This window comes from Heterodontus francisci, chromosome 30 (genome assembly GCF_036365525.1).
Source record: "Heterodontus francisci isolate sHetFra1 chromosome 30, sHetFra1.hap1, whole genome shotgun sequence".
Classification (NCBI taxonomy): Eukaryota; Metazoa; Chordata; class Chondrichthyes; order Heterodontiformes; family Heterodontidae; genus Heterodontus; species Heterodontus francisci.
Genome location: NC_090400.1, coordinates 28,047,598 through 28,074,302, shown reverse-complemented (window position 1 = coordinate 28,074,302; position 26,705 = coordinate 28,047,598). Strand labels below are relative to the sequence as shown.

At 43.8% G+C, this 26,705-nt stretch overlaps 1 protein-coding gene across 1 annotated transcript; it reads left to right on the top strand.

Annotated features, from left to right (window-relative positions):
• Nucleotides 1–1,483: 1,483 nt before the first annotated feature.
• Nucleotides 1,484–23,793, top strand: tbl2 (transducin beta like 2). The gene is made up of 7 exons (XM_068010272.1): nt 1,484–1,640; nt 10,941–11,071; nt 13,008–13,192; nt 13,551–13,702; nt 14,416–14,542; nt 15,022–15,174; nt 23,080–23,793. The coding sequence occupies exons 1-7, from the start codon at nt 1,523–1,525 to the stop codon at nt 23,534–23,536; spliced, it is 1,323 nt and encodes a 440-aa protein (XP_067866373.1). The 5' UTR covers nt 1,484–1,522; the 3' UTR covers nt 23,537–23,793.
• The last annotated feature ends 2,912 nt before the right edge of the window (nt 23,794–26,705 follow it).

Here is a 26,705-nt window from a genome sequence, read left to right as displayed (position 1 = left end):
AGAAGTACAAGTAAATCGCTGCTTCACTTGAAAGGAGTGTTTGGGGTCTTGGATAGTGAGGAGAGAGGAGGTAAATGGGCAGGTAGTACACCTCCTGTGATCTCCGACACTTCCCTTCCCTTCCTCGACTTCTCTATCTCCATCTCTGGGGACAGACTGTCTACTGATATCCATTATAAGCCCACCGACTCCCACAGCTACCTAGACTACACTTTTTCATACCCTGCCTCCTGTAAGGACTCCATTCCATTCTCCCAGTTTGTCCGTCTTCGACTCATCTGCTCTGATGATGCTACCTTACATGACAGCGATTCTGATATGTCTTTCTTTTTCCTGAACTGAGGATTCCACCCCACTGTGGTTGACAGGGCCCTCAACCGTGTCTGGCCCATTTCCCGCACCTCTACTCTCACCCCTTCCCCTCCCTCCCAGAACCACGACAGGGTTCCCCTTGTCCTCACTTTCCACCCCATCAGCCTCCATATCCGAAGGATCATCCTCCGCCATTTCCGCCACCTCCAGCATGATGCCACTACCAAATGTATCTTCCCTCCCTTCCCCTGTCAGCATTCCGAATGGATCGTTCCCTCTGTGACACCCTGGTCCACTCCTCCATTACCCCCACCACCTCGACCCCTTCCCATGGCACCTTCCCCTGCAATCTCAGGAGGTGTAATACCTGCCCATTTACCTCCTCTCTCCTCACTATCCCAGGTCACAACCACTCCTTTCAGGTGAAGCAACAATTTACTTGTACTTCTTTCAATATAGTATACTGTATTTGCTGCTCACAATGTGGTCTCCTCTACATTGGGGAGACCAAAAGGAGATTGGGTGACCACTTTGCGGAACATCTCCGCTCAGTCCGCAAGCAGGACCCCGAGCTTCCGATTGCTTGCCATTTCAACACTCCCCCCTGCTCTCATGCTCACATCTCTGTCCTGGGATTGCTGCAGTGTTCCAGTGAACATCAACACAAGCTCGAGGAACAGCATCTCATTTACCGATTAGGCACACTACAGCCTGCCGGACTGAACATTGAGTTCAATAATTTCAGAGCATGACGGGCCTCCAATTTTACCTTTCTTTTTCCTTTGTTATTTATATATTTTGTGTGTTTATTTTATTTTATTTCATCTTAGTTTGTTCAGTTTGCTTACCCACTGTTTTTTCTCATATTTGTACTTGTGGCTGTTCAATTTGCAGTCCGTTAACACCCTATCTGTACCAATGCTTTGTCTTTCAACACACTATTAACATATTGTTTGCCTTTGCTCCACGACCTTCTGGTCAGTTATTTTGTGACCTTGTCCTATTTACACCTTCTCCTTTGTTATCTCTTGCCCCACCCCTACTTTACTTGCTTATAACCTTTTACATTTCTAATATTTGGCAGTTCTGATGAAGGGTCACTGACTTGAAACGTTAACTCTGATGGGCCGGACGCAGGTTGCGCGCTGACGTCAGGTGCGTGTTGACGCTACCCCGCCACGCGTGCTGACGTTGCCGTGGAGCCGGACGGATGGAACCGTTCGCTGTCCTCGCATTGTCGCTGCTCCTCGGGGCGCTCATTTTCCTTATTTCAGCAGTGGTGAGCGGGTCGCGAAGGATCGTACAACAGGAAAGCAGCAGCAATGACGGTAAGGAGTCGGGGGGGGGGTGGCGAGCAGAGGGACCCGGCCTGAGCGTCGGCCGCAGCGCTCCCTATTGGGTGGAGGACCGAGTGGGCGGGGCTCTGAGGCAGCTCCATTCATCGCATTGGAATTATGAAAGGGGAAAACTCCAAATTTCAGCGAGATATAGCGATACTAGAATTGTTGACGAATTATAGCAATCAATAACAATTCATGTATAACAGACCCAGACACGAGGAAAACCCCAGTCGTAGAGAGCTTTGGGAATCATCGGTCCAAAGTTACCTGTTCCTGCCCGGCTGCACTCATTGTATCATATCTGAAATTGCTGATATAATGTATGCCAGAGTGCTAATTGCTGAAAGAAATTGATGTAATTTAAATTAATCACTGCTCTGTCTGCTTCCACCGTCTCCCTTGGGAACCTGTTTCGTAGGCTGACGACTTGGTGAGAGCCAAAGATCTTCAAGGATTTACTTGGAAACTTCACAGGCACTTCCTGGCCTGCTTAGTCTTTCCAGCAGTATTTACTCCCCTGCCACCCCTCATCCTGGTGCTTTACTGAGGTGACTCAGGCTGATAGTCCCTTGACGAATATGAAGACAGTATGAAGGAACTTAAGCAAGTAGTCAGGAGGGCTAAAAGGGGTCATGAAAAGTCATTGGCAAACAGGATTAAGGAAAATCCCAAGGCTTTTTATACGTATATAAAAAGCAAGAGGGTAACTAGGGAAAGGGTTGGCCCACTCAAGGACAGAGAAGGGAATCTATGTGTGGAGCCAGAGGAAATGGGCAAGGTACTAAATGAGTACTTTGCATCAGTATTCACCAAAGAGAAGGACTTGGTGGATGATGAGCCTAGGGAAGGGAGTGTAGATAGTCTCAGTCATCTCATTATCAAAAAGGAGGAGGTGTTGGGTGTCTTGCAAAGCATTAAAGTAGATGTCCCCAAGGCCTGATGGGATCTACCCCAGAATACTGTGGGAGGCAAGGGAAGAAATTGCTGGGGCCTTGACAGAAATCTTTGCATCCTCATTGGCTACAGGTGAGGTCCCAGAGGACTGGAGAATAGCCAATGCTGTTCCTTTTTTATAAAGAAGGGTAGCAAGGATAATCCAGGAAATTATAGGCCGGTGAGCCTTACGTCAGTGGTAGGGAAATTATTAGAGAGGATTCTTCGGGACAGGATTTACTCCCATTTGGAAACAAATGAACTTATTAGCGAGAGGCAGCATGGTTTTGTGAAGGGGAGGTTGTGTCTCACTAATTTGATTGAGTTTGTTGAGGAAGTGACGAAGATGATTGATGAAGGAAGGGCAGTGGATGTTATCTATATGGACTTTAGAAAAGCCTTTGACAAGGTCCCGCATGGCAGACTGGTACAAAAGGTGAAGTCACACGGGATCAGAGGTGAGCTGGCAAGATGGATACAGAACTGGCTCGGTCATAGAAGACAGAGGGTATCAGTGGATGGGTGTTTTTCTGAATGGAGGGATGTGACTAGTGGTGTTCCGCAGGGATCAGTGCTGGGTCCTTTGCTGTTTGTAGTATATATAAATGATTTGGAGGAAAATGTAGCTGGTCTGATTAGTAAGTTTGTGGACGACACAAAGGTTGGTGGAGTTGCGGATAGTGATGAGGATTGTCAGAGGATATAGATCGGTTAGAGACTTGGGCGATGAAATGGCAGATGGAGTTTAATCCGGACGAATGTGAGGTAATGCATTTTGGAAGGTCTAATGTAGGTGGGAAGTATACAGTAAATGGCAGAACCCTTAGGTGTATTGACAGGCAGAGAGATCTGGGCGTACAGGTCCACAGGTCACTGAAAGTGGCAACGCAGGTGGATAAGGTAGTCAAGAAGGCAGACGGCATGCTTGCCTTCATCGGTCGGGGCATAGAGTATAAAAATTGGCAAGTTATGTACAGCTGCAGCATGACTTTAGTTGGGCCACACTTAGAATATTACGTGCAATTCTGGTGGCCACACTACCAGAAGGACGTGGAGGCTTTGGAGAGGGTACAGAAGAGGTTTACCGGGATGCTGCCTGGTCTGGAGGCCATTAGCTAAGAGGAGAGGTTGGATAAACTCGGATTGTTTTCACTGCAACGACGGAGGTGGAGGGGCGACATGATAGAGGTTTACAAAGTTATGAGCGGCATGGACAGAGTGGATAGTCAGAAGCTTTTTCCCAGGGTGGAAGAGTCCGTTACTAGGGGACATAGGTTTAAGGTGAGAGGGGCAAAGTTTAGAGGGGCTGTGCGAGGCAAGTTCTTTACACAGAGGGTGGTGAGTGCCTGGAACTTTCTGCCGGGGGAGGTGGTGGAAGCAGGTATGATAGCGACGTTAAAGAGGCATCTTGACAAATACATGAATAGGATGGGAATAGAGGGATACAGTCCCCGGAAGTGCAGAAGGTTTTAGTTTAGGCAGGCATCAAGATCGGCGCAGGCTTGGAGGGCCGAATGGCCTGTTCCTGAGCTGTAGTGTTCTTTGTTCTTTGACAGGCCAAATTGTCTTCCTTATCCATTAGTATTTTGTGATCTCCTATTGCTGTTTGTAGGAACTTTTTATATAAAATGGTTGCCACGTTTGTCAACAAAAGACAATCGTGACTACACTTCAAAAATATTTCATTAGCTGAAGCACTTTGGGATGGACGTTGGAGCAATGCAAGTTCTTTCCTTTCATATCAGTCCTGTCGCCCCTCCACCTCCGTCGTTCCAGTGAAAACAATCTGAGTTTTTCCAACCTCTCCTCATAGCTAATGCCCTCCAGACCAGGCAACATCCTGTTAAACCTCCTCTGACCCTCTCCAAAGCCTCCACGTCCTTCTGGTAGTGTGGCGACCAGAATTGCACGCGATATTCTAAGTGTGGCCTAACTAAGGTTCTGTACAGCTGCAACATGACTTGCCAATTTTTATACTCTGTGCCCCGACCGATGAAGGCAAGCATGCCGTATGCCTTCTTGACTACCTTATCCACCTGCGTTGCCACTTTCAGTGACCTGTGGACCTGTACACCCAGATCTCTCTGCCTGTCAATAGCCTAAGGGTTCTGCCATTTACTGTATACTTCCCACCTGCATTAGACCTTCCAAAATGTATTACCTCACATTTGTCCGGATTAAACTCCATCTGCCATTTCTCCGCCCAAGTCTCCAACCGATCTATATCCTGCTGTATCCTCTGACAATCCTCATCACTGTCCGCAAACTTACTAATCAGACCAGCTACATTTTCCTCCAAATCATTTATATATACTACAAACAGCAAAGGTCCCAGCACTGATCCCTGCGGAACACCACTAGTCACATCCCTCCATTCAGAAAAACACCCATCCACTGATACCCTCTGTCTTCTATGACCGAGCCAGTTCTGTATCCATCTTGCCAGCTCACCTCTGATCCCGTGTGACTTCACCTTTTGTACCAGTCTGCCATGCGGGACCTTGTCAAAGGCTTTTCTAAAGTCCATATAGATAACATCCACTGCCCTTCCTTCATCAATCATCTTCGTCACTTCCTCAACAAACTCAATCAAATTAGTGAGACACGACCTCCCCTTCACAAAACCATGCTGCCTCTCGCTAATAAGTTCGTTTGTTTCCAAATGGGAGTAAATCCTGTCCCGAATAATCCTCTCTAATAGTTTCCCTACCACTGACATAAGACTCACCGGCCTGTAATTTCCTGGATTATCCTTGCCACCCTTCTTAAACAAAGGAACAACATTGGCTATTCTCCAGTCCTCTGGGACCTCACCTGTAGCCAATGAGGATGCAAAGATTTCTGTCAAGGCCCCAGCAATTTCTTCCCTTGCCTCCCTCAGTATTCTGTGGTAGATCCCATCAGGCCCTGGGGACTTATCTACCTTGATGCTTTACAAGACACCCAACACCTCCTTCTTTGTGATAATGAGATGACTGAGAGTATCTGCACTTCCTTCCCTAGGCTCATCATCCACCAAGTCCTTCTCTTTGGTGAATACTGATGCAAAGTACTCATTTAGCACCTCGCCCATTTTCTCTGGCTCCACACATAGATTCCCATCTCTGTCCTTGAGTGGGCCAACCCTTTCCCTAGTTACCCTCTTGCTTTTTATATATGTATAAAAAGCCTTGGGATTTTCCTTAATCCTGTTTGCCAATGACTTTTCATGACCCCTTTTAGCCCTCCTAACTCCTTGCTTAATTTCATTAATACATTTTGGGGTTTTTTTTGGACCAATACATTGAGGAACCAACTAGAGAACAGGCTATCCTAGACTGGATATTGTGTAATGAGAAAGGATTAGTTAACAATCTTGTTGTGCGGGGTCCCTTGGGGAAGAGCGACCATAACATGATAGAATTCTTCATTAAGATGGAGAGTGAGAGAGTTGATTCCGAGATTAGGGTCCTGAATCTAAATAAAGGAAACTATGAAGGTATGAGGCACGAGTTGGCTATGATAGATTGGGGAACGTTACTTAAAGGGTTGATAGCGGCTAGGCAATGGCTAGCATTTAAAGAGCGCATGGATGAAATACAACAATTGTTCATTCCTGTATGGCGCAAAAATAAAACAGGAAGGGTGGCTCAACCATGGCTTACAAAAGAAATTAGGGATAGTATTAGATCCAATAAGGAGAAATATAAAATGGCCAGAACAAGCAGCAAACCTGAGGTTTGGGAGCAGTTTAGAATTCAGCAAAGGAGGACAAAGGGATTGATTAAGAAGGGGAAAACAGAGTGAGAGGTAAGCTTGCAGAGAACATAAAAACTGACTGTAAAAGCTTCTATAACTATGGGAAGAGAAAAAGATTAGTGAAGACAAATGTGGGTCCCTTACAGTCAGAAATGGGGGAATTTATAATGGGGAACAAAGAAATGGCAGACCAATTCAATACATACTTTGGTTCTGTCTTCACAAAAGCAGACAAAAATTACCTCCCAGAAATGTTGGGGAACATAGGGTCTAGTGAGAAGGAGGAACTGTATGAAATCAGTATTAGTAGGGAAATTGATAGGATTGAAGGCTGATAAATCCCCAGGGCCTGATAATCTAAGGAAGTGGCCTTTGAAAATTCTATTGACTCTGGAACAGTTCCAACAGATTGTAGGGTAGCTAATGTAACCCCACTATTTAAAAAAGGAGGCAGAGAGAAAATAGGGAATTATAGACCGGTTAGCCTGACATCAGTAGTGGGGAAAATGCTAGAGTCCATTATAAAAGATGTAATAGCAAAGCACTTGGAAAACAATGACATGATCGGACAAAGTCAACATGGATTTACAAAAGGGAAATCATGTTTGACAAATCTACTGGAATTTTTTGAGGATGTAACTAGTAGAATAGTTAAGGGAGAACCAGTGGATGTGGTGTATTTGGACTTTCAGAAGGCTTTCAATAAGGTCCCACATAGAGGTTAGCATGCAAAATTAAAGCACACGGGATTGGGGGTAAGGTACTGACATGGATAGAGAACTGGTTGACAGACAGGCAGTGACAAGTGGGTACTGCAGGCATCAGTGCTAAGACCCCAGCTATTCACAGTATATATTAATGATATAGATGAGGGAATTAAAGGTAATATATTCAAGTTTGCAGATGACACAAAGCTGGGTGGGACTGTGAGCTGTGAGGAGGATGCAGAGAAGCTCCAGTGTGATTTGGACAGGTTGAGTGGTTGGGCAAATACATGGCAGATGCAGTATAATGTGGTTAAATGTGAGGTTATCCACTTTGGAGGCAAAAACAGAAAGGCAGATTATTATCTAAATGGCGATAGATTGAGAAAGGGGGAGGTGCAGCGAGACCTGAATGTCCTTGTGCACCAATTGCTGAAAGTAAGCATGCAGGTGCAGCAGGCAGTTAAGAAGGCAAATGGTGTGTTGCCTTCATAGTGAGAGGATTTGAGTACAGGAGCAAGGATGTTTTGCTGCAATTATACAAGGCCTTGGTGAGACCACATCTAGAGTATTGTGTACAGTTTTGGTTTCCTTAACTGAGGAAGGATGTTCTTGCTATGGAGGGAGTGCAGCGAAGGTTCACCAGACTGATTTCTGGGATGGCAGGATTGATGAAGAAAGATTAGGTCAATTAGGCTTGTATTTGCTGGAGTTTAGAAGAATGAGAAGGGATCTCTTGGAAACGTACAAAATTCTAACAGGACTGGACAGACTAGATGCAGGAAGGAGTCCAGGATGAGGGGTAGGCCACTTAGGACAAAGATGAGGAGGGATTTCTTCACCCAGAGAGTGGTGAACGTGTGGAATTCTCTACCACAGAAAGCAGTTCAGGCCAAATCATTAAATATATTCAAGAAAGAGTTAGATATAGTTCTTAGGGCTAAAGGAATCAAAGCATACGGGGAGAAAGCGGGAACAGGAGACTGAGTTTGGATGATCAGCCATGATCGTATTGAATGGCGGTGCAGGCTCGAAGGGCCGAATGGCCTACTCTTGCTCCTATTTTCTATGTTTCTATGTATCTATGTAATGAATAGAATTGTCAGTCTAGATTTGTGCTCAAGTCCTGGAATGAGGCTTGAATCCATAACCTTCTGACTCAGAGGACAGACTACTGCCACTGAACCAAGACCAACACAGACAGAGCCACTCCCTGCGATATGCCCTTGCATTGCTTGTTCCCCCTGAAGAAACCTTCCTAATGCCTCAGCACTATTTCTACCAAATAAGGTAGTAGAAGCAAAAGCATTGGTGTGGAGATACATATGCTTGCATATGGTTAACATAATATGTTAACTAACCTTACTTCCTCTGTCACAGTTTTGATTGATGCTTTTTATGTTAACATTTAACATTGAAACTGCTTAAGTAAAGACTTATAATAGGAAGTTATATGTAAGTAGCTGTCTGTCCTGATGAGGTTGCAGGCTACATTTTTTTTTGAGGTTGCAGCAACACTTGGAGCAATTGACAACAGGCATTAACTTGCAGCGTTACGCACCATGATTGTATGCGATGTACCAGCTGCAATTAGCTACCTGGTGTCTAGATTACTAGGTAGGGGGAGTGGGCCTTAGTTGCACTGGTTGTGATTCTGCTTTTTGGTTATAGGGACATTTACAGCACAGAAGGAGGCCATTCGGCCCATTGAGTCCATGCCAGCTCTCTGCAGAGCATTCCATTTAGTCCCACTCTTCACCCCCCTCCCCCCAAAGCCCTGTAATTCATTGATTGTTTCTGCTTTCACCACCTTCGTGGGCAGCGAGTTCCAGGTCATTACCACTTGCTGCGTAAAAAAGTTCTTCCTCACATTCCCCCTGTATCTCTTGCCCAGAACCTTCAATCTGTGTCCTCCAGTCCTCACACCATCAGTTAATGTGAACAGTATTTCCTTGTCTACCTAAACTAAGCCTGTCATAATCTTGTATACTTCGATCAATTTCCTTTGGCTCCAGGGAGAACAACCCCAGCTTTTCCAACTGAACCTGTAGCTAAAATCCCCCGTCTCTGGAACTATTCTGGTAAATCTCTGCACCCTCTGAAGGACTCTTCCTAAAGTGTGGTGACCAGAACTGGGCGCAGTGCTGTAGTTGGGGCCTAACCAGAGCTTTATACAGGTTCAGCATAACTTCCCTGCTATTGTACTCAATGGCCGGAATTTTTCCCTTGTCAGACGTGAGCTGTCCGCCGACCGAAAAGTCGGTGGCGATCCCGCCCACGCTGGGCCTGGGGATCCAGTCTGGATTTTCGGGTCCCCATGCCCTTATTTGGTCTTAGGCGAGACTTTCACCTCATTGAGGCAGGAAGTCCTGCTGATCAGTGGGCTGGCAGCGCCACTGGGAGTGGTGGCCACTGCTGGGACTGCAGCCCAGCTTCAACAAGAAGAGGAAGGACGACCCCGGGAAAAAGTAAGTTTTTGGGGCCTAGCCGGGGGTGATCGGTTAGGCCCCGGTGAGGCAAGGGTGGTTGATTGGGGGGGTTGGGGGTGGGGGGCCTGCATATTGGGCATTGGGGGTTGTTGGGGTATCGGGGGTGGCCCTCCGTCGGGCACAGGGTGCCTGCTTTTAACATACGGCTTTTCTCATAATCTGGGCCGCCTGCCTGCCAATGGTAAAATCCTTGTGGTGGTGGGCAGAGGCCCTTTAGTGGCCATTAACTGGTAGCAGTGAGTGGAAGAGCCCTAGATGAGGTTGAGGACAACCCATGGTTAGTAGCACTGGCTTATGACTTTTTAAGGGTTCTTTGCAGGCACTAAATTTGGTGTTTTGAAATTGTTATCTGGAATGTGCATCTAACTTTTGTCTGCCTATCTGTGCATGCCCCTCTCGCTCTGTGTCTGTGTCAGTAATTTGAATATTTGCATTTTCTAATGATTAGCAAAACCCAGCTGATAATTAGACTTTGCTTGCTTTCAAAATTCAATTCTCTTTTGTAAAAAATGGCTGAGGAAAGATATTCTGCCTGTTTCTGTATGTGTATCTCTGGTTAATACACTTTACAAAATTTAGAGTATTTATAATAGTAAACCAAAACAAACTGAAACATGTGTCCAGTTAGTACATTTATTTATCTTTCTCCCTCACACACATTCCTACTATTTTTCTTTTTTTAAAAACATATACTTTTACCTCAATTTTTGAAAGTTGTCCTTTAGCTCTTCAAATATTTTTAAAAAACAACCAAATAAATTTTATTTCAGTTTGGGAGAGAGGCATAATATCAGTTGGCTTAAATGTTATTGATGCATCCAAGGAAATTCTGCACACTTCACATGCCCAGGCAGCAGGATTCCTTTTTCAGATACAGTGTCACTGCTCCAGGCAAAAATTTTAACTCTAAGCCCAGTCTTTTGGGAAATACAAGAGCCCCAGGGATTGTTCCTGAGACCCTCCTCCTCTTTCTGGCTCAGCACCAGCAGTTGGTGCTTAATCTTTTGAGTGCTTTGGTTGCTAAACAATGGTAGATGAGTACTAGAAATCCAAATGAGTGACAGCTTTAACGAAAGCTGTGTTAAAGAGATATATATGGTGATAATACAACTATAGAGATTTTGGTATTAGGCAAGGTTGTGTTGGTCTTTGTGGCATTTTTTTCTGTAGAAATCCCAATCGGGTATTTAATCTGTTCACAGATTTGTGTTGGCTAAAGTCAGTTGCAGGTGTAATCTCTTTGCTAATGCTTCCTTCTCTAGCTGTTACCTGTGCCCCTCTCTCGAGCTGTTGTCCGTGCTGCTCATCAGATACGAGGCACATTTGGCTGAGCACTTTGGTTATAGATATATTGTTATGGATACATATTCAATTGAATTATTATAAAATGCTTGTGAACTGAAGCTATCTGTTGTTTTATTCAGAGGACAGTAAAGTCAGCAATGGTGTGAGTGAGAGAAACATAGCATTGAAGAAGCAAAAGTTGCAGCGTCCACGTAAAGAAAAATTGCAGCAATATGTGTTTACCCACCCACTGCTGGCTACTTCACTGAAGGTAAGGAAACAAAATTATACAGCAAATGTGTCGCAACACTGCAAGCTTCAGCAGCCATGTTAGTAATGAAAACAGTACGTGAGATGGGGGAAAACAGGGTGAAATCTGAATAACTTCTGTAGTTCAACAAAAACTTACATTTGTAAAGTGTCTTTGATGTAGAAAAACATTCCAAAGCCTATCACAGAGGCTAGTAATAAAAAAAAGACATTAATTCTGGACTTCTTCACGTCTGTGTGGCTGAAAATGATTTTAGGACTGTGAACACCATGTAACAGCCAGTGCCATGCAGAGCATTTTGTTTATGCAGCGGCTATACTTCTTGCTTCAAAGAATTTATAATCTATGTCAGCATGTCTTCCTCAGAGCTCCTTGCTGAAGAGCCCATTACTGGGAAGTTTTTTTGACTCTCTGACACAATTTTGGTATAACTGTGGCAAAAGAATAAGATTTCCCTCCATTAGCTTAGATTATTTTTTCCTGCTTGGGGAGGAAAGATTGTTCTTCACAGGTTCCTTCTTGTCTGGATATTGATTGCCTCTGTCCCTGTGAGTTTCTCCCATTCTAATCACTGATGGGTGCCAGCCCTGTGAGGTTGTCCTCATTCAGTTATTAAGCATTTGCCACATGTAATTCCTCTCTGCATGATCGCTGATAAGTGCTGGATTTGTGCATTCATCCCCATCTGGTCACTGATTTGTGCTAGCTGTTTGAGGTCTTCCCCAGCTGGCCATTAGGACGCGGTTTTGTGAGCATCTCCCTGTGCAGTCGACAGTGAATACTAGCCTCACTAACAGATGCTGGCCCATGAGTTCCTCCTTGTAATGTCGCTGATCCCTGCATACATGGGCCAGTCCGTCTCTCTGACGTTAAATGTGTGCATCTCTAGGAACCAACATCTATAGATGATATTGGAGGTATCATCTATAAGTCTGTACTTTTCAATGATAGTACATGCTATGAGCCATTTCATGTTGGTAATGATGATGGAGGAACTCTGTGCCAGTACCTGTTGGTGATAGCACATGAATAACTCCACAGTGATATTAGTCAAATATTTTTAACTTCAAAATTGTTGCCCATTTGGGTCTACCGTAAATATCTTGGTGTTGGTTGCTACCGTAAGCAGTCTGGACTTCTTACTTTTATGGGAGTTGACTCACACTGCTCTCTCTCTGTCTCTATCTGTTTGCATGATAGTGTAACCCAGGGTGTGACAATAATAGCCCCTTGTGATCTGGACATGGTATTCGTATGATTCGCATGTGTACTTCTTCAAATTATCCGAAGGTGAATCAAATGAACACGGTACTACACAAAAATGAGCTGCTTTATTTCACAGTAAGATGAACATACAGAACAGCACTTAATTCAATTTGTGTAGCTTATGTTTGCACAGTAATAAAAAAAAAAGAGAATGTTATACTACCCACACGAGTGAGTGACTTAAACAAGATAGCTTTGAACGATCCTCCAGCATTTCTAACTCAGCAAAAGCTCTCTTTAACAATTCTGACTGCCTTCATAGCCTTTCTGGTTTGAAAACCTGACTGCTTGTGTTTATTTCTGTTTTAACTCTCGCTACTCACAGTTAGAAAAAAAAAGGTCTGTTAGATCTCCTCCTAAATGCTCAACACCAGCGACTTCCCACCACAGTAGGTGTGAGGTGTTTAGTGATTATCGAGAAAAGCTGGCAAGTATTATTTACAATCTGAGGAACACCATCAATGATAGTTTAGCTACCAATCATCTTGGATTGTTTTTTTAAATTGCACTATGCATTAAAAACACATTTAGAAGGAACACGTCTTCCAAATCCTTTCTGTGTAATAAATTGTCAGAAGATCCTGAAATGTGACACAAACCTGAGTATAAATGAGACATAGTATAAGTGACTGAAAAAGTGTTTTGATTGAATTGTTATTTTGTTTTAAAGGGTCACAGTGGGAATATCAATTGCCTGGATTTCAGTAGTAATGGAAAATACTTGGCTTCCTGTGCTGATGATCGCACAGTGCGAATTTGGAGTACCAAAGACTTTCTTGAGCGTGACCATCGTTGTGTGCGAACTAACGTTGAGCTTGATCATGCCACACATGTGTGCTTCAGCCCTGACTCCAGGTAAAATATGAAATATTTAAACATGTTGGTGAGTTGTTCAGATGTTGATTTTTGGTTGTTCAAAAACCAATTTGACTTTTGTATGTTATTGGAAGAAAATTATTTCAGCTGTTGCGAGTGCAGCATACAGAATCCCACTTGCCAATTCACTGGGTCTGAGTTGCAGATTCAATGAGACTGAAAAAAATAAGTAATTTGCCAGATTACAGGCTACTGTTTGTGACTACAACTCCAGCTAGACTGATCTTTCACTGTGTCGGATCCTTATTGTTTTTACCACTCCTGAATCTTGGTCTTGTGGCATTTGAGGTACCAGCCATGTATTGATTTAATTTTCTTTTTAATTCTGTCACTACAGAGCCTTCATCACATGGCTGGCAAATGAAGAAACTATCCGTATTTTTAAAATGATCAAAAGGGACGAAGGTTCATTCACATTCACCGCTGCACCTGAAGACTTTCCGAAGAAGCACAAAGCTCCCATTGTGAACATCGGAATTGCGGAAACAGGTGCGGTTCAATGCTTTTGCTCATGGTTTATCCAGTGTTAGTGGTTCACTTCCCTGGTCTGGGAGTACATCCAGCATTTGATTCACTCTTTTTGGTTGGGAGGTTTGACCCAGCATCTAGTACTGTTCATTTCATTTAGTTGGGAGCATGTACCCGATAATACGAAAGCAAGTCTGCCTCTTTGGTTTCCATAGTTCTGCTTTGAGATGTTTAGCAATTATGGAGACAGGTTACCGAATTGTTTTATTATTTGCAGTCTTAGAATACATCAAAACTAATTCATTTGCACCTTGTGTACAAGTTGTCTCAAAAATCCCTATTTTAACTTACATGCACTATGCCTTTTTAAGCGCATTTAAAGTAAAATTTTTCCCTAAAATCCTTTCTGTGTTAAAATGGTCAAACAATCCCGAACCGGGAACATGATCTGGGATGACTTGCCATGCTTCCCTTGCCACAGTGTATGGAGAGATATTGTCAGTGCCTTCTGGTGGCGTGACTGAAATCATCGGCTTACTGCATTAGGAAATTGTTGATGGAAACTTGTGCCATCTGGTGGGACTCAACCTTTGCATGACTAGAGGGTTTAAAGGTGTGATTACATGTCAGAGATGCAGTGTGACTTGTTCTTTGCTGCAGTAGGGCTGTCAACTATAAATCCTTGGTCAGAGCAAAATATATTAACTGTGTGTCTATTGTAATCTTAATCCAAGGAAAGTTCATTATGTCTGCATCGAGTGACACGACCATCCTGATCTGGGACCTGAAAGGAGACGTTCTGGCTACAATTAACACTAACCAGATGAACAATGCATATGCCACAGTGTCTCCCTGTGGAAGGTTGGTGTCAATGACTTTTGCTAATTTTACCTTTTTGTTATTAAATAACTGAAGTCCAGCAGTAATACGATACACACTAGGTGCAATGCCACTATGCAGCCGGTGTTCCTGGCAGTGTTTCGGGTGTAGCTTCACGCTGTTGAATTTCACTGTTTATCAGGTGCTCTAAGCAAAGATTGTGTTGAAATTAGATTGTATAACTTTCAAAAGCACTATTCCAAGGATTATGGGTCATTTCGCCAGGTGCTCTGGTTTCCTCCCATAGCCAAAGACTTGCAGGTTGATAGGTAAATTGGCCATTGTAAATCGTCCCTAGTGTAGGTAGGTGGTAGGAGAATGGTGGGGATGTGGTAGGGAATGTGGGATTAATGTAGGATTAGTATAAATGGGTGGTTGTTGGTCGGCACAGACTTGGTGGGCCAAAGGGCCTGTTTCAGTGCTGCATCTCTAAATAAATAAATAAATTTCCTTTTCTGCAGGTTTGTGGCTTCGTGTGGCTTTACACCAGACGTGAAGGTTTGGGAAGTGTGTTTTACCAAATCAGGCGAGTTCCGGGAGGTGATGAGGGCCTTCGACCTAAAGGGTCATTCAGCTGGCATTTACTCATTTGCTTTCTCCAATGATTCCAGGAGGTGAGACCCTGTTGTATAATGATCACCTCACATATGGTAGCTGAGTAGCATGTACTGTTTAAAAAGCACCACCCTCCGCACTGCCCCTCCGCTACCCACCCCCCACCCCCCCCCCCCCCCCCCACCTCCCAGATTTTATTCACATACACTCAACAACATCTTTCAAACCATTGTCACAGCAAGATTTAATGGTGCATGGACCAGGAAAGCCAGAGTTCACAGAGAAACAACATGACTGTCCATCAATTTTTTTTAACATCATGTTTTTGACAAACACAGAAGTCTGTCCCGTGTTGTACAGTTGAGCAGCAAGACCCCCATCACCTCCTACACATCATGCTAATTCAGAGAAAAAACCCTAGGCCATTTCAGGGAAAAATTCTGGGAAATTTCTTTCTGACAACCCCTCCCCCCACCAACCCCGAGGCACTCAAAACAGGAGACCAGTGACCAACAGATACATGGTCCAATGCATCATCTACTTCCTGTAAGCTGCAATATCAGTCATAGAGATCCGGCTATCTTTTGAATCCCTGCAGCAAAGCTGTACTCACTACATTAGCTGGCAATTTGTTCCAGAAGTCAATGATGTACTGTGAATAGAAAACTTTCTGACATCTAACCTGGATCTGTGCGTTTGCAACTTGTATGCATTTCCCCTGGTCCTCCTTAACCTACCAAACTCAAATAGATTATTTGTTTACTTCATTAATTTATCGATCTCTATGAATTATCCTTGCTGTCTAGACTTTTCTAAAGTAAAAAGACTCCGCTATCTAAGTTGTTTGGTGTAACTAAATGCCCTCCTTTGAGCCTTTTTCAGGGCCTCTAAATCACTTACCATGTGAGGGGACCAAATTTGGAAGCAATATTTTAATGGGGACATTTATCAGGACAGGATCAGGCTTTTGGCTTTTTATTCTGCATCAGATCTTCCTAGCAATATAATCTGTTATGTTTGCGGCACTCATTGTAAACTTATTATAGCAAGAGGTTCCTTTCTCACTCAACAGTCTTAAGCTTTGAACTCTCCATGATTTACACCTGCTTGCTGTACGTTTACATCCCCTGCACCCCACTCTGCTGCATGATACTACATTTGTCGATGCTAAATGACATTCACCTGATGCGTGCCCATTCCCCCATTACATTAAATATGATTGTAATTGCTTTTTCTCATCAAAGGTCCTAAGATTTTGCACTAATGTTTGCATCTGCTGCAAGCATGCAGATAGTTCTTACAATGCCATTGTCCAAATAATAGAGATGGCGAAGGGCCATTGCCCCAAGACCGATTCCTGTGCAATTTCACGAGTAACTGGTCACCACACAGAGCATCTGTCAACAATAACAACTTTCTGTCCACAGCAATTCAACCAATTTTTTCTATCCACCCTAAGATCTGCCAGCCAACCCACAGGACCACATCTTATTTAGTAGGATTTTGTGTGGCACCTTATCAAAAGCTTTTTGAAAATGTAAGTATACAATGTCAACTGAGCTACCTACATCCACCAATCTAATAACTTCATCAAAACAATTCTGCCAGCTGGATAAAGACATGCCTCCTTTACCAGAAGCCATGTTGAGAGTCTGGTGAATAATCCCTTCTCAGTCATAGTGTCTACACAGAGCATCTCTAATAATCCCTTTTCGTAACTTTCTGACAATCAAAGTAAAGCTAATGGTTCTGTAATTTTCTAGTTTACCTTGTTGCCCTTTTGAATATTGACACCATGTTTGAATATTGATTTTGGACCCAAACAATCTGTGACATAATTCTTGAACAAATATCTGTTTAAACAGACCAAGTAGATGTCCCTAGGCTCTGGTCCTGCCCTTTTTGCTTTGAATAAGGGAATCAGTCACCACAAAAAGACTAAACCCCGTGAGTGGAAGAATGAAAAATGTAACTTTTGTAGTACCGGATGATCATCTTTCCTTTAGTTTATACATTGTGTTACGACCAAGGTGGAGGAATGCACTTTTTATTCTAGTCCCACTTCTCCACGAAGAACAAAGAACAGTACAGCACAGGAACAGGCCATTCGGCCCTCCAAGCCTGCGCCGATCTTGATGCCTGCCTAAACTAAAACCTTCTGCACTTCCGGGGTCCGTATCCCTCCATACCCATCCTATTCATGTATTTGTCAAGATGCCTCTTAAACGTCTCTTATGGTACCTGCTTCCACCACCTCCCCCGGCAGCAAGTTCCAGGCACTCACCACCCTCTGTGTAAAGAACTTGCCTCGCACAGCCCCTCTAAACTTTGCCCCTCTCACCTTAAACCTATGTCCCCTACTATCTTCCACTCTGGGGGAAAAAGCTTCTGACTATCCACTCTGTCCATGCCGCTTATAACTTTGTAAACCTCTATCATGTCGCCCCTCCACTTCTGTCGTTCCAGTGAAAACAATCCGAGTTTATCCAACCTCTCCTCATGGCTAATGCCCTCCAGACCAGGCAACATCCTGGTAAACCTCTGCTGTACCCTCTCCAAAGCCTCCACGTCCTTCTGGTAGTGTGGCCACCAGAATTGCACGCAATATTCTAAGTGTGGCCTAATTAAAGTTCTGTACAGCTGCAGCATGACTTGCCAATTTTTATACTCTGTGCCCCGACCGATGAAGGCAAGCATGCAGTATGCCTTCTTGACTACCTTATCCACCTGCGTTGCCACTTTCAGTGACCTGTGGACCTGTATGCCCAGATCTCTCTGCCTGTCAATACTCCTAAGGGTTCTGCCATTTACTGTATACTTCCCACCTGCATTCAACCTTGCAAAATGCGTTTACCTCACATTTGTCCAGATTAAACTCCATCTGCCATTTCTTCGCCCAAGTCTCCAACCGATCTATATCCTGCTGTATCCTCTGACAATCCTCGTCACTGTCCGCAACTCCACCAACCTTTGTGTCGTCCGCAAACTTACTAATCAGACCAGCTACATTTTCCTCCAAATCATTTATATATACTACAAACAACAAAGGTCCCAGCACTGATCCCTGCGGAACAACACTAGTCACATCCCTCCATTCAGAAAAGCACCCTTCCACTGCTACCCTCTGTCTTCTATGACCGAGCCAGTTCTGTATCCATCTTGCCAGCTCCCCTCTGATCCGGTGTGACTTCACCTTTTGTCCCAGTCTGCCATGAGAGACCTTGTCAAAGGCTTTACTGAAGTCCATATAGATAACATCCACTGCCCTTCCTTCATCAATCATCTTCGCCACTTCCTCAAAAAACTCAATCAAATTAGTGAGACACGACCTCCCCTTCACAAAACCATGCTGCCTCTTGCTAATAAGTCCATTTGTTTCCAAATGGGAGTAAATCCTGTCCCGAAGAATCCTCTCTAATAATTTCCCTACCACTGACGTAAGCCTCACCGGCTATAATTTCCTGGATTATCCTTGCTACCCTTCTTAAGCAAAGGAACAACATTGGCTATTCTCCAGTCCTTTGGGACCTCACCTGTAGCCAATGAGGATGCAAAGATTTCTGTCAAGGCCCCAGCAATTTCTTCCCTTGCCTCCCTCAGTATTCTGTGGTAGATCCCATCAGGCCCTGGGGACTTATCTACCTTAATGCTTTGCAAGACACCCAACACTTCCTCCTTTTTGATAATGAGATGACTGAGACTATCTACACTCCCTTCCCTAGGCTCATCATCCACCAAGTCCTTCTCCTTGGTGAATACTGATGCAAAGTACTCATTTAGTACCTCACCCATTTCCTCTGGCTTCACACATAGATTCCCTTCTCTGTCCTTGAGTGGGCCAACCCTTTCCCTGGTTACCCTCTTGCTCTTTATATATGTATAAAAAGCCTTGGGATTTTCCTTAATCCTGTTTGCCAATGACTTCTCATAACCCCTTTTAGCCCTCCTGACTCCTTACTTAAGTTCCTTCCTACTGTCTTTATATTCCTCAAGGGATCCGTCTGTTCCTAGCCTTCCAGCCCTTACGAATGCTTCCTTTTTCTTTTTGACAAGGCTCACAATATCCTGCGTTATCCAAGGTTCCCGAAACTTGCCAAGCTTATCCTCCTTCCTCACAGGAACATGCTGGTCCTGGATTCTAATCAACTGACGTTTGAAAGACTCCCACATGTCAGATGTTGATTTACCCTCAAATAGCCGCCCCCAATCTAAATTCTTCAGTTCCTGAATAATATTGTTATAATTAGCCTTCCCCCAGTTTAGCACCTTCACCCGAGGACTACTCTTATCCTTATCCACAAGTACCTTAAAGCTTATGGAATTATGGTCACTGTTCCCGAAATGCTCCCCTACTGAACCTTCAACCACCTGGCCGAGCTCATTCCCCAATACCAGGTCCAGTACGGCCCCATCCCTAGTTGCACTATCTACATATTGTTTCAAGAAGCCCTCCTGGACGCTCCTTACAAATTCTGCCCCATCCAAGCCCCTAGCACTAAGTGAGTCCCAGTCAATATAGGGGAAGTTAAAATCACCCACCACTACAACCCTGTTAACTTTACATCTTTCCAAAATCTGTCTACATATCTGCTCCTCTACCTCCCGCTGGCTGTTGGGAGGCCTGTAGTAAACCCCCAACATCGTGACTGCACCTTTCCTATTCCTGAGCTCCACCCATATTGCCTCGCTGCATGACCCCTCCAAGGTGTCCTCCCGCAGTACAGCTGTGATGTTCTCCTTAACCAGTAATGCAACTCCCCCACCCCTTTTTACATCCCCCTCTATCCTGCCTGAAGCTTGTAAATCCTGTAACATTTAGCTGCCAATCCTGTCCTTCCCTCAACCAAGTCTCTGTAATAGCAACAACATCATAGTTCCAAGTACTAATCCAAGCTCGAAGTTCATCTGCCTTACCTGTTATACTTCTTGCATTGAAACAAATGCACTTCAGACCACCACTCCCGCTGTGCTCCGCAACATCTCCCTGCCTGCTCTTCCTCTTGCTAATCTTGCTGTCCTACTGCTCTGGTCCCCACCTCCCTGCCACACTCGTTTAAACCCTCCCGAGTGACGCTAGCAAACCTCGCAGCCAGGATATTTGTGCCCCTCCAGTTGAGATGCAACCCGTCCTTCCTGTACAGGTCCCATCTGTCCCTGAACTGATCCCAATGGTCCAGATATCTGAAACCATCCCTTCTACACCAGCTGTTCAGCCACGTGTTTAGCTGCACTATCTTCCTATTTCTAGCCTCACTGGCACGTGGCACATGGAGTAATTCCGAGATTACAACCGTAGAGGTCCTGTCTTTTAACTTTCTACCTAACTCCCTAAACTCCCCCTGCAGGACCTCGTCACTCTTCCTGCCTATGTCATTGGTACCGATGTGTACCACAACCTCTGGCTGTTCACCCTCCCCCTTCAGAATGCCCCCTGTCCCTTCAGAGACATCCTTGACCCTGGCACCAGGGAGGCAACATACCATCTGGCATGGTATGGCATGGCAGTGGAACCTGGAGTCTCTTTCACGTCCACAGAAGCGCCTATCTTTGCCCCTGACTATAGAGTCCCCTATAACTATTGCTGTTCTGCGCTTTGTCCCTCCCTGCTGAACAACAGTGCCAGCCGTGGTGCCGCTGCTCTGGCTGCTGCTGTTTTCCCCTGATAGGCCATCCCCCCAACAGTATCCAAACGGTATACTTGTTATAGAGGGGGATAGCCACAGGGGATTCCTGCACTGACTGCCTGCCCCTTCTAGCGGTCGCCCATCTATCTGCCTGCACCTTGGGTGTGACCAGTTCTCTAAAACTCCTGTCTATGACACTTTCTGCCACCTGCATGCTCTTAAGTGCATCCAGTTGCTGCTCCAACCGATCCATGCGGTCTGTGAGGAGCTGCAACTGGGTACGCTTCCTGCAGATGTAGTCGTCCGGAACGCTGGAAGCATCACGGACCTCCCACATCTCACAGGTGAAGCACTTCACCCCTCTAATTGACTTTTCTAGCACTATTTAATAAATAAAAATAAATACTTATTAAATCCTTACTAAATTGTTATAATTAACGATCTGGTCCCTAGTGCTAGATTCCTACTATAAATATTAAATGCTGACTAAATACAGTAATCTCCTCCCTCTGGTTTAGTTACTCTACTTATTAATTAGTTAATTAGGGTTTTAATCAATTTTTATCAATGTTTTATTTTCAAATTCAGTACAAATTCCCTACCAGCCAATCAGGTCACAGCTTTCCTGTGATGTCACTTTTCAGTTTTTTTTTTAACCAGAGGTAAGTTTTTTATACTTACCGGTCTGGAACTCCCGCCCTCCAAGTCTTCTCCCTGAATGTAGGCTGTGAATCCCCGAGGTAAGTTTTTTTTTATACTTACCGGTCCGGAACTCCGCCCTCCAAGTCTTCTCCCTGAATGTAGGCCATGAATCCCCGAGGTAAGTTTTTTATACTTACAGGTCCGGAACTTCGCCCTCTGAGTCTCCTTCGTGAGTCTTCTCCACAGGTCACAACATATATTTAAATTTTCCTACTTACCGATATGGTCAGTCGTAGACTCTATTTTTCTCAGAATAAAACACACCAATCATGTTTCTTTAATAAACAACAAAATTAACAGTTTATTATAAAACAAGTCTTAACCAGTAATGAAGTAAAGCATAAACACAGATTGAAATATTAAAGTTCCCTTTTTTACTTTAGCCCCTCATACACGCGCACATACATATACACATACACCAGATAACCAGAAAAATAAAAGGGATTTTTGCTTTAGAGCTCTGTTGCAAATAAAACAGACAAAAAAAAAACACTTATGCTGAATACTTGCTCATTCTTGAAGAAAAAAAGAGTATAAATGGAAATATTTCCGTTGTTTTGGTTTGGCGTCCTAAGTGTGTATCAACGGCTATCACTGGAATCTTCCTAGAACAGTTCTTTCTTAGCAATGTTGAAGATCAGTTTGGGTAAGCTTTCCAAGAAATGCAGCCACAGAGGCTTCAGATAGGCCTTACAGAAGAAATGTAGCAACAGGGGTTTCAGTTCCCACACATCTGATACGCAGGGTTTCTTCAAATACAGGAGGAAAGAGGAGACTGACACACTGGATATGAAGGGTTTCTTTCAAAGGGAGAGAAAGAGATGAGCTGGGTTTCTTTGGCAGGCAAAAACCAACGGTCTTCCAAGCAGTTTACATTCCAACTCACTGTTCAAAGTGAAACCAAAATAATGTCACAAGAATCAAGCCTCCTGACCCCTATAAATTTTGACCTGTCACTTCTCTGTAAACATTTTCTCCAAGTCAAAACAACAAACTCCCTGCTGGTATTTTATCTGAAAACAGGTGCCTTCCAGTAAGGGTTTATTTACAAGCCAAGTCCAGGAAACCGTCCAGTGACCTCTTTTTAAAAAAGAAACACAAAGTTCAGCATCTCTTCAAGCTTCCAGATGAATCAATGTCCATAATTCAATTATAAGTCCTTAAAAACATATTTTACAAAAAAATAGAAGCACACTTGTAACAATTGTGTAATGCCACAATGCCAAGATAGTCATTAATCTGTGTATATTAGTATATTGGATAGCTACTGTATTTAATTAACTGCTCCACTTGCTTCTTGTAATTAATTAGAGAGTAAAATTGGCAAAGTCCTGTGAGCAGCTCATCTGCCTTCAGGTAGGTTTTGATGCTTGAATTAATGAGAGCTAAAAGAGGGAAAGGCAAAAGTAGTATTAGTTAACTGGAGTTGGGAGTGAGTTATTAACTGGTTGGTTGGGTTAAATCATTAGCTTATAGGTTCAGAATGACTTACCAACTGAAATTATTAATGATTGTCAGTTGTTGAAGTTACAGAATCTAGTTTTCTGTGGGTTGTTTTTTTTTTTAAGGAAACAAAATTTACAGGTATGGGTAATAATTGAAACATTCGCTCATTTATCTAATTTGTTTCCTGGACAGAATGGCAACAGTATCTAAAGATGGCACCTGGAAGCTGTGGGACACTGATGTTGAGTATAAGCAGCAGCAGGACCCCTACTTGCTGTTCACCATGAAGTGCAATGTCTCTGATCCCTGCCGAATTGCTCTTTCTCCTGATGCCAGGGTGGTAGCTATCTCCAGTGGCTTCAACATCACACTGCACAGCGCCAAGACAGGCAAACAGGAGGAAGAGTTTTTAAATGTGCACGGGGAGGAGATTGCTGGCTTGGCCTTTGACATCAACAGTAGGTTTTTAGTTTCGTATGGTGATCGTGCAATCCGGGTCTTCCACAACGTGGTGGGCTATCGTGCGGTTATTGAAGAGATGGAAGGCAGGCTAAAGAAGGCAACAAGCGATGCAATGCGAGAGAGATTGCAGCAGCAGATTGATGATGCTCAGAGTGCATTAGAGGTGGTGTATACAAAAAAAGAATAAAACTGCAACAAACTAGTGTTGCCTTCGGTTTTGTATGTTTCTGGATCTCCTCTGTAGGCTCAGAGGAATGTTTGTGACTTCACTTTACGTACAAACAATGTAAAGTGAATACAATATCCTTTGCTATCAGGTTCCAGCCATCACTAAAAATCATTCTCAAGAACCAGTAGAATTGATACCCAGGACTGAATTTGAATCTTTTTGGAGCAGAATTTCTGTAAATGAGAAAATACAAATTTTCAATCTTTGTACCTGAAGCCCGTTCTCATTTTATTGCGTTCTGTCTCACTGTAGGCATATCAGGTTGGCAGTGTATTGAGCTTAGAAATTGGGAATCCCTTGGGGTTCATTGAACTTTTGGTTACAGATTGTTTCCACACATCTCCACAATCAGCAAATTTCTCAAAAATGAAAACAAAATACTGCAGATGCTTGAAATCTGAAATATAAACAGAAAATGCTGGAAGTATTCAGCTGGTCAGGCAGCAGCTGTGGAGAGAGAAACTGAAATAATTTTTCAGGTTGTTAACCTTTCATCAGAACTGGAAAAAGTTAGCAATGTAACAGGTTTTAATCAAGTACAGAGGCAGAGAAAATAGGGGAGGGGAGGAAAGAACAAAAGGGAAGATCGGGGGTAGGATGGAAGGCAGGATTGTTTAAATGATAAAAGGATGATGGTGCAAGGCAAAAGCATATGATAATGGAGCAGAAAAGAAACAAAAGATGGGACTGGAGGAACTGTAAATGACAACAGCAGAATCATTACCAGAAGCAGCTGTCCAAAAAAAAAGGGAGCATTAGTTATGATCTGAAATTGATGAATGCTATGTTAAATCTGATAGGCTGTAAAATGCCTACTTAAAAGATGAGGTGCTATTCCTCAAGCTTCTGTTGTGCTTCATTAGAACAGTGTAGGAGGCCAAGAACAGAAAGCTTAGAGCGGGAGTGGAGCATAGAATTAAAATGACAAGCAACTGGAGTTCAGAGTCATGGTTGCAGACTAAATGGAGATGTTCAACAAAGTGATCAACCAATCACTATTTAGTCTGCCCAATGTAGAGGAAACTGCATCGTGAGCAGCAAATATACCAAATTGAAAGAATTACAAGTAAATCGCTGTTTCACGTGGAAGCGTTTGGGGTCATGGACAGTGGAAAGGGAGAAGGTAAAAGGGCAGGTGTTGCATGGGAAGGTGCCTTCTGAAAGGGAGGACCAAGGTGCTGCGGAGGGAACAGTCCCTTTGGAAAGGGATAGGGGAGGTGAACAATTGTTTGGTAATGGCATCATGCTGGAGGTGGCAGAAATGGTGGAGGATGATGCATTGAATGTGGAGGCTGGTGGGGTGGAAGGCGAGGACAAGGGAATCTCATGGTTCTGGAAGGAGTGAATGGGGTAACAGCAGAAGTGCGGTAAATAGGGCTGACACGATTGACAGCCCCAACAACCACGGTGGAGGGGAATCCTTGGTTGAGAAAAAAGAAAGACATATCAGAAGCACTGGTATGGAAGATGGTGTCATCAGAAAAGATGCTATGGAGAAACTGGGAGAATGGAATAGAGTCCTTCCAGAAAGCAGAGTGAGAGGTAGCGTGATCCAGGTAGCTGTGATCAGTAGGCTTATACTACGAACATATGAATTAGGAGTAGGCCACATGGCCCCTCGAGCCTGTCCTGCCTCTGCCATTCAACAAGATCATAGCTGATCTGATTGTAACCTCAAATCCACATTCCTGCCTATCTTGATAACCTTTCATCCCCTTGCTTTACCAAGAATTTATCTACCTCTGCCTTTAAAATATTCAAGACTCTCGAACTCTCTTCCTCAAAAAGCGGTGGAAGCAAAGACTCATTACCCTCTGAAAGAAAAAAATTCTCCTCATCTCTGTTTTAATGGGCGACACCTTTTTTTTTAAAACAGTGACCCCCAGTTCCAGATTCTCCCACAAGAGGAAACATCCCTTCCACATCCACCCTGCCAAGACCCCTCAGGATCTTATGTTTCAATCAAGTTGCCTCTTACTCTTCCAAACTCCAACAGCTACAAGTCTAACCTATCCAACCTTTCCTGATAAGACAACCTGCCCATTCCAGGTATTCATCTAGTAAACCTTCTCTGAGCTGCTTCCAACGCATTTACATCCTTCCTTAACGAAGGATACCAATACTGTACACAGTACTCCAGATGTGATCCCACCAATGCCCTGTATAATTAGCATAACCTCCCTACTTTTGTATTCAATTCCCCTCGCAATAAACAATAACATTCTATTAGCTATTCTAATTACTTGCTTACCTGCATACTAATCTTGCGATTCATGCACGAGGACACCCTCAGCATCTCAGAGCTCTGCAATCTCTTACCATTTAGATAATATGCTTTTTTTATTCTTCCTGCCAAAATGGACAATTTCACATTTAATAGATATTGGCTGATAGTCTATCCCCAGAAATGGAGATAGCGAAGTCGGGGAAGGGAAGAGTTAGAGATGGACCATGTGAAGACGAGGGAGGGGTGGAAATTTACACATGAACATATGAATTAGGAGCAGAAATAGGCCATTTGGCCCCTCTAACCTGCTCTGCCATTCAATAAGATCATGGCTGATCTGTTTGTGTCTTGAATTCCATACTCCCATCTACCCCCGATAACCTTTGATTCCCTTGCCGAACAAGAATCCATCTACTTCTGTTTTAAAAATATTCAATGACCCCGCCTCCACCACCTGAGGCAGAGAGTTCCAAAGTCGCACAACCCTCAGAGAAAAAATTTCTCCTCATCTCTGTCCTAAAAGGGCGACCCCTAATTTTAAAACCGTGCTCCCTAGTTCTGGACTCACCCACAACAGGGAACATCCTTTCCACATCCAACTTGTCAAGACCGTTCAGGATCTTATAAACATCAATCAAGTCTCCCCTCATTCCTTTAAACTCCAGTGAAAACAAGCCCAGTCAGTCCAACCTTTCCTCATAAAACAACCTGCTCATTCCAGGTATCAATCTAGTAAACCTCCTCTGAACTGCCTCCAACGCTTTGAAGCAAAGTTGATGATATTTTCCAGTTCAGGGTGAGATCAAGAAGTGGCACTGCTACAGTCATCAAGGTACAGGGAAAAAGAGGTGAGGAAGGGGACCTGAGTAGGACTGGAACAAAGAATGTTCGATGCATTTC

Excerpts from the sequence above, each read along its gene's own strand:
- tbl2 (XM_068010272.1), top strand. The coding sequence starts at position 1,523 with ATGGAACCGTTCGCTGTCCTCGCATTGTCGCTGCTCCTCGGGGCGCTC. Across the intron at positions 13,703-14,415 it reads CATCGGAATTGCGGAAACAG|GAAAGTTCATTATGTCTGCA; the intron begins GTGCGGTTCAAT and ends TCTTAATCCAAG. Across the intron at positions 14,543-15,021 it reads ACAGTGTCTCCCTGTGGAAG|GTTTGTGGCTTCGTGTGGCT; the intron begins GTTGGTGTCAAT and ends CCTTTTCTGCAG.